At 38.2% G+C, this 17463-nt stretch overlaps 6 protein-coding genes across 12 annotated transcripts; 5 read left to right on the top strand and 1 right to left on the bottom strand.

Moving 5' to 3' along the window:
- The first annotated feature begins 231 nt into the window (after window positions 1-231).
- On the top strand, window positions 232-939 carry LOC115761905 (39S ribosomal protein L32, mitochondrial). The gene is made up of 2 exons (XM_030703923.1): window positions 232-569; window positions 620-939. The coding sequence occupies exons 1-2, from the start codon at window positions 239-241 to the stop codon at window positions 880-882; spliced, it is 594 nt and encodes a 197-aa protein (XP_030559783.1). The 5' UTR covers window positions 232-238; the 3' UTR covers window positions 883-939.
- On the bottom strand, window positions 927-2293 carry LOC115761904 (methionyl-tRNA formyltransferase, mitochondrial). The gene is made up of 3 exons (XM_030703922.1): window positions 1582-2293; window positions 1363-1525; window positions 927-1307 (listed from the first exon to the last, which is right to left on the bottom strand). The coding sequence occupies exons 1-3, from the start codon at window positions 2077-2079 to the stop codon at window positions 931-933; spliced, it is 1038 nt and encodes a 345-aa protein (XP_030559782.1). The 5' UTR covers window positions 2080-2293; the 3' UTR covers window positions 927-930.
- A 511-nt stretch (window positions 2294-2804) lies between these two features.
- On the top strand, window positions 2805-4747 carry LOC115761889 (protein spindle-F). The gene is made up of 2 exons (XM_030703892.1): window positions 2805-4044; window positions 4106-4747. Exons 1-2 carry the CDS (start codon window positions 3306-3308, stop codon window positions 4483-4485), a joined length of 1119 nt encoding a protein of 372 aa, XP_030559752.1. The 5' UTR covers window positions 2805-3305; the 3' UTR covers window positions 4486-4747.
- A 1101-nt stretch (window positions 4748-5848) lies between these two features.
- Window positions 5849-8882, top strand: LOC115761890 (putative carbonic anhydrase 5). 2 transcript variants are annotated; one of them, XM_030703894.1, is made up of 5 exons: window positions 5849-6334; window positions 6491-6603; window positions 7481-7571; window positions 7647-7909; window positions 7966-8882. In XM_030703894.1, exons 1-5 carry the CDS (start codon window positions 6268-6270, stop codon window positions 8329-8331), a joined length of 900 nt encoding a protein of 299 aa, XP_030559754.1. In that variant the 5' UTR covers window positions 5849-6267; the 3' UTR covers window positions 8332-8882. The 2 variants fall into 2 exon arrangements, with proteins under 2 accessions (XP_030559754.1, XP_030559755.1); XM_030703895.1 differs by having other exon boundaries at window positions 6333-6357.
- A 4261-nt stretch (window positions 8883-13143) lies between these two features.
- On the top strand, window positions 13144-14473 carry LOC115761854 (putative carbonic anhydrase 3). The gene is made up of 5 exons (XM_030703841.1): window positions 13144-13290; window positions 13361-13512; window positions 13572-13662; window positions 13724-14143; window positions 14232-14473. Exons 1-5 carry the CDS (start codon window positions 13200-13202, stop codon window positions 14420-14422), a joined length of 945 nt encoding a protein of 314 aa, XP_030559701.1. The 5' UTR covers window positions 13144-13199; the 3' UTR covers window positions 14423-14473.
- A 19-nt stretch (window positions 14474-14492) lies between these two features.
- Window positions 14493-17460, top strand: LOC115761852 (histone deacetylase 11-like). 6 transcript variants are annotated; one of them, XM_030703839.1, is made up of 5 exons: window positions 14493-14691; window positions 14743-15096; window positions 15170-15305; window positions 15370-15449; window positions 15504-15929. In XM_030703839.1, the coding sequence occupies exons 1-5, from the start codon at window positions 14572-14574 to the stop codon at window positions 15615-15617; spliced, it is 804 nt and encodes a 267-aa protein (XP_030559699.1). In that variant the 5' UTR covers window positions 14493-14571; the 3' UTR covers window positions 15618-15929. The 6 variants fall into 6 exon arrangements, with proteins under 6 accessions (XP_030559699.1, XP_030559698.1, XP_030559700.1 ...); XM_030703838.1 differs by having other exon boundaries at window positions 14494-14679; window positions 15155-15305; XM_030703840.1 differs by having other exon boundaries at window positions 14494-14691; window positions 14758-15096; window positions 15155-15305.
- The last annotated feature ends 3 nt before the right edge of the window (window positions 17461-17463 follow it).

The raw sequence follows: 17463 nt of genomic DNA, 5'->3' as shown, positions 1-17463 counted from the left end.
CTCGATAATTCAACATTATATTTAAGCTTTCCCTTATTTAATTAATGTTAATCAATTCAATGAGTTCCTACATCAAGAATATTCCGTACATTGTGTACCTGTTTATTAATGTTCGAGGTTAAAACAATAGTCTGACACAAAGGCGATATATCGCAAGTTAGCAACTTATTTAACATCGATATAAGTCGGTCCCATCCCTACATTTACATAAATTCATTTGTCCAATTACAGCTTAAGCATGTCTCGTAATTTCATTATATCAATTACGAACTTTTTCAATAATTTGGAACGCCTGTTTTTGCCCAACTGTGGATCCCCACCCGCGTTGGCCTATTTAGTGCACCAACAGCACAGTAGCCCGAGAACCAACACCTCACAGAAGTTAAGTCTTAAGAATCTTCTGGGCGATGGCGTGCTCTGGGCAGTACCAAAACACCGTCGAAGTGTAGAGAAACGTTTAAATCGAAAATTTGGCTATCCAGCGTTTGTATGGAAGCCACTGCAGGAGAAGAAGAACCTCCGACCTTGCCAGCAATGCGGCCACGATCACGAATTGGGAGTCCTGTGTCGTAAGTTGTCTTAGTCCAAAACAAATTCGTACTTATATCAAATATTACAGCTCACTGTTACGATAAAGTGCGACAGGAAACTCAGCTCATGCAGGATAAAATACAAACTCAGTTAGGTCTGGAGCCAATCGAGCAGGAGGTTATTGTCTTATACGCAGGCGAGACGGCAGAACAAGCAACAGATGCAATTAGCGGCAAACGCATAATAGAAATGAAAAAGCCACGCCCGATGTGGTTCACCAAAAATCTGCTGCAAAAATCCACGCAGCAATCATCGGAAACCAAAGAAGTTAAGCCCTCAAATTTGGCATAAGCTTTGCCGCTATTACGTCATTAATAAAATTCCTCAGAGCAGAATTTGTTAACAGAAGACAACTTGTTTATTTTGCGTAAATTGCACCGATTGTGTCCGTTTAAGGAATCCATTGTTAAAATCGTGCGCGCTCATTGGTTTTTTACCTTCGATTCGTAGCTGCAACACCTCCAGCTGGGTACCCCGTGCACAACCAACTATCAAGGATTTCCGGACACGATGGTAGCAAATGTAACCCGGAGCTGGATTAGGAGACGCCGATAGTTGCAGTTCAGGCTGTTTAAGCTCTAGTAGATACACTGTTTTGTCCTGTAAGGTTGTAGTTAGGTTCTTAAACCCGTAAAGTGCACGATGCCGGGCAAACAGCTCCATGGCAGTTTGTTCACACCAAGCGATTTCGGTAATTCGGGACGTAATCTTTGGAGCTATGCGATTAAATGTTATCAATATGGTAGTCAATTGAATATATGATATGTTTACCATAGCTGGCCTCTCTATCGTTCTGCGGTTTCGCCTTTAAAAGCCTCTCTTCCAAGTCATTGATTGTGTCCACAAGCAAGTCGGCACCCAATTGCGACAAGGCATCATGAAGCTCTGGCATGTAGACAGTGCTTTTAATGGGCATTTCACGTTGCGCCAATATCTGAAAAAGTAGCAAGTAGAGTTGTGCGAATTCGTTTGCGGATAGTTTGTCCTTACGGGCCCAATATCAAATTGATGTGGCTCTATTTTCATTATGGAAATGCCCGTTTTGGTGTCGCCTTCCATAATAGCATACATAATCGGTGCAGCACCGCGCCACCGGGGCAGCAAACTGGCATGAACATTGATTATCCCGCGGGGAAGAGCGTTAATAATATGCAATGGTATCATGTGTCCAAAAGACACCACAACACCAAGCTCGAAATCAGCACACTGCTCCACCGATATTGGCCATCGGTATATAGAAAGTTTTTGTGCCTCGGCATAGCTGCGCACACAGTTCGCGGGGCTCTTAAAGGAGGTAACAACGGTAAGGTCCAAGTTGTTCTGGTGCAATTTTTTTAAACTTGGTAACGAAAAGTTGTCAGTACCAAAAAATAAAACTTTGGGTAACCGAGAAGTTCCTATACACCGCCTAATACTCTGAGAAATGTTTGAAAAAACTTTTCTCTTATATTTAAAGAAATTATTAGCTAAAGTTTTACCGCATAACATTGTTACAGCTGTTTTGCAATAACGGCCGTGTGCTCCCTTTTTCAGCGCATTAGTTAACCCAGTTAAGGTTAACGTTTAAATAAGTCGGGGGTGGTGTCTGTTTCACTCAATTTTTAACAGAATTCCATTTCCTGCAATGGAACTTAACTTTATTGAGTATTTTATTAAATATAAGCAAATAATAGTTGCCGATAACGTGGTGGCGGCAATCCTCGAGTGTTGTGCAGCAACAATACTAATAGACGATGAATTTTCGATAGCTTTGAACTATCGTCAACTCTGCGATAACGATATGCGAATGAGGGCTGCATACTATAGCTTACATTATACATATCGAATAGAAAGGCATCGCTGTTTTTTATTTCGCTCCCACTACAGGAAATTGCTTTTACTCGCAGTGCTCTCTCGTTGTCTAGGAATTGTTTAAATGAAAGTGCGCGCGTTAAACGCGTGCCAATACCAAAAAAATTTTTTAACCCATGATCTGCCCATACTCATACATTTCTTTGTGTGTGTGTGTGTGTGTGTGTGTGTGTGTGTGCAGAGGTCGGAATTCAGGCTCTAATAATATTAAAGCCTACAGTTAAGAACAAAAGGTGTTAGTAAAGAAAGAAGTGTACAAATTAAAAAAATGTTTAAACTACTATATTATTTAAGATAACATGAAAAATAGATTATAAATTGGAAAAAAGAAAGAAAGCTCTTATTCTATCTATCGGAAATGCATCGTAAAGTAGGGGAACAAAATGGATGAATTACTTATGATTGCATATCAATATATCTTGACCAATTCCGGCATTTAAAAGTTAAATTATTGTTTTTATACATCAGCCAAATCTTTTCAATATCACAATACTATAACATTTAGCACTATAGAAAGTATCGGTAAGAAAAGTTATTATATGTTCCAAGATATTTTCATCAAGCTCAGCATTTAGGTGCTTTACTCTTCTCACCTTAGACAACGAGCTCGAAAATATACCTAACGGTAAAGTCTGAAATCGATCCTTATTGGTCGCATCGTTTTGTTTTTACACTGAAAAATGGAAGAAGATGACAGCTCTGGGGCAACTTCGTAATGTTGTAAATACATCGATATGACATATCGATAGAAGACATTCGTCATTGCAAATTGCAATTCAGATAAATGAAAACAGATTGTCTATAATAATGTGCTAGAAAACATTGGTACATTAGATTGAGAGCGTATATTAAAAAGGCTCACTATGGAAACCAAAGCTGCCAAACTTATATTACCTTCCCCGGATAGCTCCAGTTCAACTTCCAGTAACAAAATGAATTACGCATTGCAAGTAGCGTTGCAGACAATGAAAGAGCGATGCATACAGTTGCAACGACGCGTGTCCAACATGGAGGAGGAGAACCAGCGTCTGCGTGAGGCCACCATTGGGTCTGCGTCCCCCAGTAACAGTAATCAGGATAAAACAGATTGCAGTGACGATGTTATATCGCTTCGTTCCCGCTTAGATGAACTGCAACGCCAAAAAGAGCAGCTCGAGGATCAAATTTACATGGTGTCCCATGAGAATCGAAGGCTTTGGTCGCACCTTTCGAAAATATCTAAGGACCAGCCGCAAGTAACAAATGACGACGAAGTAACGATTACGTCTCATACTGTTGGCGCGGGGTCAGTTTCTATTGGTGCCAATCAAAACCTGATTCGTTCTAAAACATTTACTCAGCATTCGCCAAATCCACGCTTGCGTCAAAAGATGATAAGTGAAGTCAGTCTTGAAGAGATTCCTCTAGACGAATTTGGTTCTAGCGAGGTGGAACTAGGTTATCCGTGTGGAATGAATGTAGAAGGTGAAAATGCTATTAATGACCTGGATGCCAATGTCGATGCTAAGCAGTGCATGGAAGGCCTGCAGGACTTGCAACGTGAAGCCATGAAGCAGCAAGAAGAGCTCAATTCTGCGCTTAGAAAACTAGAAACTCGCATCGGTAAGTCCGTGATTTGTACTATAGAGGTGAACTGTAAATTTACTATCTTATCTTGACGCAGCGGGTTATCCCTGTCCTGAGTGCGCTCAGAAGAATGTTAACAGACCTGAAATGGCAGATAAAAGTTTAGAAACGGAAGAGCGCAGTGAGCCTAAACGAAATATCAACGCGAACCCAACAGGCCAAGTAGTCGAAACATTTAACGGGCATGCAAACACATCGCCATTGCTCTCGCCCCGCTTCAATACCATACAAGAAAAGCTTAAGGCTGACATCATAGACAAGACGTGCCCCATGTGCGGCAAACTATACTCTAGCCAAGTTTCTTTTAAGGCATTTCAGGAGCATGTCGAAATGCACTTCATAGACGACACGCTGGATGTGGACGGCAGCATGGAACGGCAGTTCGAATTTATTTCGCATGCAGTGGGGGATTTCTGACCAAACAAACTTATCTACTTTGCCACGGAACTCTAACAGCGACAAATATAATTTGTTTTATTATGTAACACTGCAATTGGCATTGTAGACGGTATTGCAGTTAATCAACAGATGGGCGCAGCTGCGATCGTTTAACGTGGTGTTAATATAGACTAAGAAGGCAAATATCAAAAATTGATTGTTAAATTAATGTTTTTGGTTTTAGAAAGAAAATTTAAATATAGTATTAATGTATATCTAATTATGGTTAATATATCTTTAAAATATTGGAACATCAACAAATCCGCTAACACCACTCTTTCCCTAAGGAAGCTGAACTGTCCACCAATCTCCATCAAAATGTCCCTTATACTAACGATTCCTACAATTACGTAACTCGGCTTGACATTAAATAGGAGACTGACTAGGAAAGCGCACAAGGATTAACGCTTAGACAAAACAAGTTAGCCTTGATTATGATCAGATCGCAACTTACTCTAAAGAACAAGCTCCTAATTAACAAAGCCATTATCAAAGATATGTGGACGATAATGAGGCGCCACTTAACTCTTGAATATTGAAATTCTATAGCAAATCGCCGCGTTGCCTGTGCCCACCCAATATATAAAGACTTACACATACCAACCGTGGCCGTGATATTGGCCAAAAAACTATTAGAAAATAGCCTGACAGTGCGAAGCTGGCGCAGAAGCCATCTACTGGGTCTCCCCTTCCGACTCCCCTCATTGTGAACGCCGCCTTATTATTGAAAACTTATGATGCAATTGTTTCTCTCTTGTAACATGTTTACTTTAAAGTAAATGTAGCGGTAAAAATAAGGGAATGTAAAATTTCACACTATTGTGCCCGCTTTTTGGGCAATAATTAAATTATTTCGGTAAAACGTTGACAGTTAAGTATTACGTGTCTGTTTAGTGTAGGGGGAGCAGTGGAAGGGTTGGAGTCAAACACGAACTTTAATTTGATTTTCAACTATCTATGTGAAATATGACTTTAGATGTTGAGTTCAACATAGTAAGAGTAAATGTAATTGTCTAAAAAAACACCACTGTTGTGCTTTGAAACGTGAAGCTGGGGACCATTGTGACCAAGGTGTATGAGCTTCGGTTTATAAAACAAAGATAACACCAATTTCCAATTTTACATTTGTTTATTTGATTTGCAGTTAAGGAATAACGATACGCAGAAGATTTTATACCCTTGCATAAATTTACTTTTTGCAGATATGTAAGAAAATTAGTAAAAAAAGATTTCGATACCAGAACCTTCTTTTCGATCGTTCCTGTGACAGCTATATGATACAGTGGTCCAATGTTGATAGGATTTGGTATATATGTTATACCTTTTACGTACATTTGCACAAAATCATTATACCCTTTTAACCCAATTACAATGGGCTTAGGGTATAACAGTAAGAAGCGTAGCGGATTACGAGAACCTTTGCAGACGGTAGTAACATTTTAAATAATACTGAAGATCTGTTAAAAGAGATAGTTATATTAATTTTCCTGTGCAGCTAAAAGCAATACACAAGCATTATTTCACAACAACTTTAAATCCCTGACATCCTTAGTATTTCATTTTAAATCCGATTGGGAACTGATGTCCCAATCAGTTTTTTCACCAAGTGCTGCGGTTGCGCTGGTATAAAAGTTATAGAGCGTATTAAAGTCACCTCAGTTGTGCTTAACCAGTAGTCGCAGCAGCCAAAGCTGCCGTCGTTCCAGACAAAATACAAAATAGTTTAACATACGGCTTACGTGTATAAAAGAAGTAATAATAATGTATCCAAATATTTTCAATAAATTGTTTTTATTGCTGCCACTTGCGTATAGCCCTCCAACAAATGGTAACAGACATGAATGTCGAAAAGTGAATATTCGTTTAAATTTAATTCAAAATAAAAAAAATTAATTATTGTGACAAGCCCCATTTAGGGCCTGCAAGAAAGTGAAAACTAATGAATTCAACGGCTTGTTTTTGAAACAACCTTTCTATTTTTCAGATGATAGTAGCTTACCCAACGCAGATTGGAACTTTGTCGAAAACGGTGCAGATTGGGAAGGCACATGCGCGACGGGTCTTAGACAGGCACCTATTAAGCTATCTGTGGATAGTGTAAGTAAATTTCCTGAGAATTGAATACTTTGATTGTCTGATTGCACATTGAAAACGTGTATATTGGCTTTGGGCAATGTCCGCCATGTTTTACGTCCATGCCATACATTTTGAGTTAGATCTACCACCAGATACAATATTAAAGGTTTCTAAAGATTTACCAAAAAAGTTTTTCGCATGGACACTTTTACAAATCGAATAGACGGCAGTGTCCGACTAGGGGATACCTTTAAACTTATTCTTCCAACACCAAATGCAGAATGCGCTAGGGAGAGACATCGATTATGGTAATAAACTCGAGCAGCGCAAGTCTCTAGCTGTTTTAGATTCTGAGATCGATGCATTCATACATACATTCAGGCAGGCGGACATACAGACATACCCTTTTTACGCAGGTTATAAAAAGTTCACATTCACCAAACTCAAGTTTTGAGCTTTATAGGCCATTGGATAGAGTTTTTGGCACTCGGTTGCATACCAAAGTAACATTCTTACTTGTGAAGGTATTCACTTATGATAAGGGTATCATATTTAATACTTACAGACATATTCGATGATCCAACCCAAAGCAAATCTGCAAACCATAAAACAAAATTTTATTACAAAATGCGTTAACATACACAGACGACTAAGTGCAATATATTACATAGCACATAATATCTGTTGTTTCCGTTATAAACGCTGACAGCTAATTTGATAAATGGTGCGCTGGTGCATTTAAAGAGATTGCTTCCGAATGGCCCAATTTGCTTCAAATTGTACACAATTTTGCGCTACTTTTCACTATTAGCCTTATCTGCACAAATTGGATGAGATTGTCTGTATGGTGTGTGAGGGAGATACATACTTCTTTTAATGACATGCCTTTTATAACTAGTCACTCATCGCGCCACTGCCACGAATTTTGTTTGAAAATTATGACAAAAGGCTCAATAGTCCGCTGACACTGGTTAACAAAGGGTACACAGGTAGGTTGAAAAGTTTTTTTTGATAAATTAGTACAAATAATAAGTTTCAATGGTTAATTCGGTGTTGCGATGCAGTTGAAATGGCCATACCGGCAACAAGCAATGGAAGGAAGCCTTTCATTACTGGAGGGCTACTCAAGGGGAAATATGTAGCCAATGGCGTCCATTTCCACTGGGGATCGCCTGAATCACGTGGAGCTGAGCATCTGATAGAGAGGACACGCCATGATGTGGAAATGCATATTGTGCATCGGAATGTGCGCTACAAGGACATCGCTGAAGCTGCAAATCACCCCGATGGCATAGCGGTACTGGGAATTATGTTTAAGATAGTCAAAGTAAGTTTGTAACGGTAACCATTATAAAATCAACAACTTATATGTTATGTTTAAAGAGCCCACATCGCGTGTATCCTGGCCTAAGAAAAATATTTACTGCACTCCCAAACATAGTCGAATATCATAGCAAGACTGAGCTGCACGAGCCTCTTACCCTCGGCCAGTTGTTGGGTGATTTGAATACGCGTCACTTTTACACCTACAAGGGCTCGTTGACCACGCCTGATTGCAACGAGGCTGTTATTTGGACGGTGTTTGCTCGGCCTTTGCCCTTACCGTTGTCAGATATACAACAATTATGGCAGCTTCAGGACTCAAATGGAAATCCTATACGAAATAACTATCGTAAACTGCAACCGCGCAACAATCGGCATGTTTTCTACCGCGCCAATAAAGATGTGAGTGACTTCTACCTTGGCTAGTAAAGTCGGTCCATGGATTGTTATTATATAAGTTGGTTTTTCTATTTATATGCAACCCCAAACTGGCCGGCATTTTTGATTTACAACAAATATTTTTTCTTTTGTTCTAAAGCCTGATTATATTTCTTATAATCCGTTCAGCAAAATATAATTAGGGCATTGTCTTAAGGAGCAAGTTCTTCAATTCCCTCGATTATCAAAAGTTCTTAAATTTTAATGCTTGTTTCAAAACAATTAATTGTATTTCTTTTATTTATTATGTATTGGATTAACACGTGTTATACATTTATTATTAACCTAATATAAACTGAAGTATATAAGAAATTAAGTATTTAACAGGAGAAACCATGCATCTTGTTATTTCGGTTTCCGCGAAAAAAATATTATTTTTATGCTTCGCTTTTTTGTAAATCAATATTCAAGGATTATAAAATCTATAACCCTCACAAATTAAATGATCCGATGAGATCCGATCTCATTTAGATAACACAAATGACGACATGTATAAGATGTCTGATGTACCTGCTAAGGGCTTCTTTTGTTAAATAAATAAATTTACAATTAGAAATTTAATATTAAAAACAAGAAAAGGGAACACATGGGACCCAACATTGATCCCATAAAAATTCAGTACTATGCACACTTTACTTTTTATACCCTGAACCCATTAAAAATGGGTAAAAGGGTATATTGTATTTGTGCAAAATGCAAATGTATGTAACAGGCAGAAGGAAGAATCACCGAGCCCATAATGTATATATATTCTTGATCAGCATCAATAGCCGAGTCGATCTAGCCATGTCCGTCTGTCTGTCCGTCCGTCCGTCCGTATGTATGAACGCAAGGATCTCAGAACCTATAAGAGCTACAGACTTGAAATTTTAGATATCGATATCGATATTCTGTTTTTTGGGCAATTTTGGTAAATAATAAGAGCTAGAGTCACCAAACTTGACATTTAGCTTCTTAAATATAATATATATATATATTCATTTGATGTTGGAAGAAGAAGTTCCCTAATAGGGTATCCTCCTGAACCCCTTTTCTACCAACTTCCAATGCAAGCCGTGCTAGGAGCTTGTTTGCTTTAGCAATAATAAAAATAAATTTTAAAAAAGTTCCCTCCATTAGATTTGAGCCCGTAACCGACTGTATTACTTCCTACCGCCTCTTTATTAAAGAATAGATTGGGAGCTGATTTGACTTTATTTTTTTTTTTTGGCAATAGGTTATAATAGAGAGTTTTGATATTACTTTCACAGAATTTGGATTCTGTTCAGTATATCCTGTCCATCGTCAAAGTTCGTGTTCTCATGTGTTTCTATGGCATGGGGCTAATGAGATTGGGAGCACGGTCGGTGGTTCAGCTGAAGTTTGGTTATGGGTGCATTCAGTTACTCGTAAGGGTGCCGGAAATATGAAGGGGAACTTTTGTATTTTAAAGTTTGCGCCTAATCATAGAGATTATTGTTAGTTTTAATGTTGTCGGATTTGTTCAAGATCACCAGAGCATCTTCATGATGTTGTTCATGTTACTGGGTTAATGCGCACATATCTCGGATTAGGTACTGCACGCATGCAACACAAACATTCTAGCTCCCTTCTACAGATGCATTCACAAAATAACAGATACACAATACGTGTATACATACATATCTCATGGGGGGACGCGAAAATTATCATCATACCGAAACTAGGCAGAAGGAGCACTCCCTAGCCGTGACCTGCACAGACGATGTGGTGATACTAGTGTCAACTGCCTTTCCAGACGTGATTAGCAGAGCCACTATTAGCATAGCCCAGGAACAGACGGACCACGAAATCCCAGAACTGTGGACATATACCACAAACATTCCCCCAAGGAAAGTATGGGATATGGACATGGTAGTCGACACTCGCGAGGTTTCCCTCTACTCCAACTGTTCAAAGATGTCGAGTGGAGTCTGGTTTGCACTCGGAAAGTTTAAAAATTAAATGGTTTTACCATCTACGAATCGATTTCAGGCTTCATTGTACGCAATATTTTTAAATGTGGAAAAAGACTTGTTGAATAACAGGACAACTGACCTCCTTTCGATGAAAAAGAGGGATGTCAGCCGAATACCTGCAGTATGTTTTCTCACTTAGTTCAAAAATGAAAATCTTTAAAATCCTCAGATATACCAGACATAAACAAGGATCAATTATATATTTATAGTATTCATAATTTTATTGACTTATAATATTTAGCTTTTTCATTCAGTTTATTCAATCCAGACACGTGCCAATAATGCAATTTTGTTGTTTGTACTGTACTGCATGTCTTACCTATAAGTTTTTTGGTTAGTGGTAATACCTTGGTAATACAGTATTATTTTATTTTATAACAGGAAGAAAGAGACATAAATTATATATATTCAGGACGACGAGATATATCGATTTAGCCACATAGATGCTATTGGGCTAAAGAAAAAAGTTTGCCTCCTTTCTTCACTACCAATACGAGACTTCCAAAACAGTGAAAAGGTAGAGAGAAGGAGGGAGAAAACCCCAAAATATTAAATTGACTGAGGGTACAGAGCATTTTTAGTCCGACTACATCATTCTTTCATGTTTTATTTATCAACAAGCTATAACTTAAAAGTTGTGTCAGAGCTTTAATTAGAGTGTGAACTGTCCTTAACGACTTTTAAAGTACCTCATTTTCTTAATTATATATCATATTAAGTTAGTAGTTACGTAGTAGTTCAAACGATATTCCATCCCTATCAAGTTCTTTGTTTAAAATAATAACATTTATAACTCATTACTAAAATTTTAGCGTATCAACATAGTATTGGTGGGGTAAATATCCAATATTAACACCTTGTAAACATAATTTGAACCCTAGCTGTATGCGTTCTCTAGGCCTTGGTTCAAGCCACCGAGCATTACTACATTATTTAAGAAAATTTAATATAAAGGAAATAAGAATGAAGAGATTTATTAAAAAAGTAAGAGGCTCTTGTCGGGAGCTCCCGAATAGGGAATAACCCGAACCCTTTCCCACCAACACCGATTTCAGCTCGAGCTTCGCGCTTATTTGCTTTAAGAGTAATAAAAATAAATTTAGAACAAGTTAGAGTTTCTAGTCGGGAACTCCCGACTAGGGAATACCCTGAACCCTCTTCTTCCAACATCAAATGCATATATATATTCTATTTTAGAAGCTATATGTCAAGATTGGTGACTCTAGCTCTTATTATTTACCAAAGTTGCCCAAAAAACAGATTATCGATATCGATTTTTATCGATTGCTTGAAAACTGAGTAAGTTATCGATTATCGGAAACAAACTCGATCTGTGCGGGCACTAGGAGCACCTACATCTAAAATTTGAAGTCTCTAGCTCTTATAGGTTCTGAGATGCTTGCGCTCATACATACGGACAGACGGACAGGCGGACAGACAGACGGACATGTCTAGATCGGCTCGGCTATTGGGGCTGATCAAGAATATATATACTTTATGGGGTCGGAGATGCTTCCTTCTGCCTGTTACATACATTTGGATCTTGCACACATACAATATACCCTTATACCCATTTTTAATGGGTTCAGGGTATAAAAAGTTCCCTCGGTAGGGTTCGAAAGCGCAACTGACCACGTTACATGCCGCCACTTCTATTCAACAGCCACTGCAATAATTGAATCTCAATGAGAAAAAACGGATTAAAATAGCAGCTCAGAATACAATACAATCACAATTGCAGTACTGTTGATCTAATTCAATAAAGACGCGCATGATTGTGTGTGCGTACATGTTTACAGAAAAAGAAAACAGAAAAATTAAAGAAATGTATACTAGTATATAAAGTATTAAGTAAATAGGATAAAGATATAGTGATGAGAAATCACCGACTCGCTGGGGTAAATTCATAGCCTGTCCGGCAAGCTATGCCGCTACTCATAGCTGGGAATGGTCAGTGAGTTTCCGAAGGTATCCAGAAAGCAATGATTTTATTAAGAGGGGGGAAATTTTAATGACAAATTTAATACAAACTATTGCAGAAAAGAAGAATCCATGTCAGGCTGCTGGAGTATAATGGCAACCGAAGATTGGGATCCCAATTCAAGCCTCGTAAGGCGAAATTGAAAAACTGTCAATTTTACATATTATTTTACCTCCTACCAAATCTAAGTTTAATAACAAATAAATTTATAATACATATATATAAATACGATAATATATTACTCTGGTTGCAAATAATAAATTAAATGATCCATTGGGCTGTAAGAAAAAATGATGGAAAAAAGGAATGGCAAAATATTTGCCCAAGCAAGGAACAATTAAAAATTTAGGCTGTACTAAATTAATTCATACCGGAAGTAAAAGATGACGGGTCTCAAGACATGTTACAATTATGTTTATTTCTTCGCACGCAGAAACATATAGTAAAGTTTCTGATGTATTCATGTGTATACTTTAATTAAAGAACAGATAGAAAACCGATTTTCAATCAATGACCGCGACTTCTTAATGAAACCCATCCAGAAGTCCACTGAACCTGAACCAGATTTTACAGCTCTCTATTTAATTAGAAATACGTTTGGCGCGCCAGTAGCAGGCGTTTAGCTGGTTTGGGCACTGGGGAGGACCCAATGCAAATTGTAAAACACGTTGCAAATGCTATGCAAATTTGCAGCTTGGCCTAACAAGTGCACAGTGGAAGAACCGAAGCATGAACGTTGTTCTTATCGATAATGATGCTGCCGCTTAGCAGGTTCTGCACCTATAAATTGTTGTGCCCGAACAGAGGATTGTTGCAGTCTAGTTGCAAGCCTTACCCAGAGCGCATATAGCTAGTTAAAAGCATCATAATATTTTGTTATTGTACAACAACATCTAAAAATGTTTATTTCAAGATGTTGGGGACTTGAGCTCTGGCTCCAGTTCCTTTTGCTGGCAGTACTAAATTTTACCTGTTGTCCAGCCTATATTCGTACGTTTTATTTGTTTTTAACATATTTGGAATGGATTATTTATTTGGTGTGATTCTTTTCGACCTGTAGAGCTGTCGAATGAATATATCAATGACTTAAGAGCCGATGAAGCAGCCGAGCAAGCAAGTGGAGAATATAACTATGATCAGCAAGGCAATGATTGGAAGGGAACATGCCAAGATGGACTACAGCAATCGCCCATTGAATTAGTCTACAGCAAGGTAAGTATCAAATAAACTACAGAGTTCCAGACTTTCTAGTCTGTGGCATCTCTCAACAGGCAAATGTGACCTCCATACCTCGTATACGGTTTTACAACTACGATCAGCCACTGCAGTCGCCTCTAGTCCTAACAAACAACGGACACACAGGTGTGCGAATATTTAATTTGATTGCTATCCAAATATTCAAGCATATTGAAATTTACTTCAGCGAACATGGTTTTGCCACCCACCCGTAATGGGCAGCGTGCATACATCAATGGTGGCTTATTGCCAGGCACCTTTGAAGCACAAAGTGTTCACTTTCATTGGGGTTCCCCCAACAGCAAGGGATCCGAACATACTATCAATTATGAGCGTTACGATGTCGAAATGCACATTGTTCATAAGAATATTCGATATGCCGATAATACTGTGGGCGAAGCCAGTATGTTTGCGGATGGTCTGGCTGTTCTGGGTGTCATGTTTAGGGCTGTGCCAAGGCTGACATCGCAGCATTCTGGGCTAGTTAGGATCTTTAATCAGTTACCTCTGATTACTGAATACAATTCCAGTACAATGGTTAATGGACGATTAACCGCAGGCCAGTTGCTGGGCAACATTATTACTGGCAGGTTTTACTCATATAACGGTCTGTATTCGAAATAAATTTATATACATATTACTACATACATTATTAAATCAATTAAGTATGTCAACATTTTTGTATATATATGTAGGATCATTGACCACGCCCGACTGTGCCGAGTCAGTTACTTGGACTGTTTTCCAGGATGTTGTCGAGCTGCCTAGACGACAAATCATGAAGCTTTGGAATTTGCAGGACTCACGCAGGTATCCTTTAATAAACACATACCGCGATATTCAGGATACAAATGATAGACCAGTTTACTACAGAAATCTGCAATAAAAATATGTATAAAAATCAAAAAAACACCTATGAGTGTTAACAAAAATATACTTGACATATGCAACTAAAACTCTTGAGCTTGACATTTTTAATTTATTTTAAAATTATAACTAAATTTCAAATTAAAGTAAATCGGTAGCCATTCTTAAATGAATTACGTACTGAGAAACTATGCAAAGTTAAGTCATTTCAATTATGATCAACAAGGAAGGGACTGGAAAGTAAACGGTGGCAAACAACAATCGCCTATATCTTTGGTTAAAGACAAAGTAAATTCTCTTATTTGGTTAACTTTTACAAATAGTACAAATATTCATTAGGCTGTTTGCTCCAAGGCGCCAAAGTTAAGCTTTCTTAACTATAACAAGACATTTTCCGGCCCTCTGAAAGTAATCAACAATGGACACACCGTGACAATGGCAATACCACCTATAGATGATGGATGCCAACCAGCTGTTTGTGGTTGTAAGCTGGAAAGCCTATACAAAGCCGTGCAGCTACATTTTCATTGGGGCTCACTAGAAAACAAAGGCTCTGAGCACACCATAAACTCGCAGCGATTTGATGGCGAACTGCATATTCTTCATCAGAATAGTGCATACAAAGAGCAAAAGGAAGCCATTCGCTTTCCCGATGGCTTTGTGGTACTGGCAGTGATGTTGAAAATTGTTCAGGTAAGCTAGGCATTGCATTATATAGGCGTAGTTAGATAATTATATTTGTATTATTAAGAGCCCCACACTTCAGCCACGGGCCTTAAATCAAATTTGTAGTGAGGCGGCTATGGTCAGGGATTTTAATAAAGCTTCAACATTCGATGCTAATTTTTCCTTAAGGGATGTTTTAACTGGCATAGAAAGACGAGAGTTTTTTACCTATAAGGGTCAGTATATTATTGACGTGTCATATCGAACGAAACGCAATTACGCAATTGTATTTCTTTATAGGCTCGCTTACAACACCACCTTGCTCCGAGGTCGTCAATTGGTTTGTCTTCCCAAAGCATATTGAAATATCAAAAGAATATGTGAGCCAAACAGCCGCTTGTAAAGTATTCCACTATTAATATAAAACATTGTAGTTACAAAACCTGTGGCTGTTGACAGACGACCGCGGCAAGCCTCTGGTCAACAATTATCGTAATTTACAACTTCTATGCAATCGTACTGTCTATTATCGAAATGCAAAGAAATGAATACTGCACAATACTTTAAATGCAGCTAACGGCTACTCTGATGCACATCGGTGGTTTGCAGCAAGTTGCATCAACAATTATCGATTTAAAAAGCATCGCTAATGCATTAAACTGGGAAGGTACCTTAACTTTTCCTCCAATTGTACTTACATTAGAAACGTGAATAGTAGCGGCGAAGTATCGGTAATAGCTGTTTTTAATAATACATATAAATTATTTTGACTGGCTTTGTATTGGTGAACGCCTATATATAGTATATATATGTATTCCACAACTCGCACAACTCAAATTGCTGTCTACCAACAATAAAAATTCATAGCACTTCCGAAAACAATTGCGCGTTTCCCACTTTTATATTATAGTGTCATTCATTTACAATAAAAATATCAAAGTGCCAAAACAATAAAAAAAAAACACCAGATTTCATGAAATAGAATAAAAAAAAAGTGCAGATACATTCAAGATGCAATGTGAGGATACTGCGAGACGTGATAAGTTGCCCATCGTCTACTCCAAGCATTATTCCGTGCGCTTTGCTGGTCTTGAAAAGCTTCATCCTTTCGATGCAGCCAAAGGAAAGCATATACAACAGGTACATACATATAAACATACCTTTCCTTGAAGTATAAATACCTTTTTATTGTATTCTATTTTCAGTTGCTATGTGCTGAACTGTCACTTGAATGCGGTGATTTCTACGACCCACTTGAGATTACCAAAACAGAATTGCTGCGGGTACACACTTCCAAGTATTTAAAGTCCCTCAAATGGAGTGCCAAAGTAGCTTGTATCGCGGAAGTTCCGGCCTTGATGTTTTTGCCAAATTTTACTGTGCAAAGTGGATATCTGCGTCCAATGCGTTACCAAACGGCTGGCTCAATACTGGCTGGTAAATTAGCCCTGGAATATGGTTGGGCAATCAACTTGGGCGGTGGATTCCATCATTGCTGCTCGTACAAGGGCGGTGGCTTTTGTCCTTATGCAGATATTACTTTGCTCCTTGTACGCTTGTTTGAGTTGGAGTCATCCAGAGTACAGAATGCAATGATTGTTGACTTGGATGCCCACCAGGGAAATGGCCATGAGCGGGACTTTAAGAATATAGAGGCTGTCTACATACTAGATATGTACAATGCGTTTGTTTATCCAAAGGATCACGAAGCCAAGCTCAGCATTCGTTGCGGTGTAGAGTTAAAGCATTTGACAGAAGATGCTTACTACTTAAGGCAATTGAAACGATGCCTGATGCAAGCACTCGCCGAATTTAAGCCAGATGTTGTTATATACAATGCCGGCACCGATATCCTCAAAGGTGATCCGTTGGGTAATTTAGCCATTAGCGCGGACGGCGTTATTGAACGTGATCGCTTGGTGTTTAGTACGTTTCGAGCGCTGGGTATACCAATCGTTATGTTGCTTAGCGGAGGCTACATGAATTCATCTAAGTATGTAATAGCAGATTCAATTGTAAATCTGCAGCGAAAGGGATGGTTAAGTTTGCATTCTTAACTACATAATGCCATGACTGAAATTTAACTTAAAACTGTACAAATATTGGACACTGTAAGAACGAATACCTCATAAGGAGAAACAATGTGCTGTGAGAAATTGTCAGCTGTGCGGTATTACGTAGAACGACTAGACGCTAAAAATGAACAACAAAATATTATAAAAACAAATCTTAATCATTTTAAATCTGTTTTTTATAATAAAGCATCAAGATTAAAACTAATCATGAAGAATATATATAAATTAACTGCGGCTCTACTTATTGGCCTCCTTATAGATTCAGTTTTCTGGTTATATTTATAAATTCTAGTATTAAGCAAACAAAAGAAGACAAGAA

The sequence above is a fragment of the Drosophila novamexicana genome, unplaced genomic scaffold (genome assembly GCF_003285875.2).
Source record: "Drosophila novamexicana strain 15010-1031.04,08,12 unplaced genomic scaffold, DnovRS2.1 tig00000512-arrow-arrow-pilon, whole genome shotgun sequence".
NCBI lineage: Eukaryota > Metazoa > Arthropoda > Insecta > Diptera > Drosophilidae > Drosophila > Drosophila novamexicana.
Note: the sequence above shows the minus strand (reverse complement) of the source record. Positions and strands in the feature narration are given on the sequence as shown.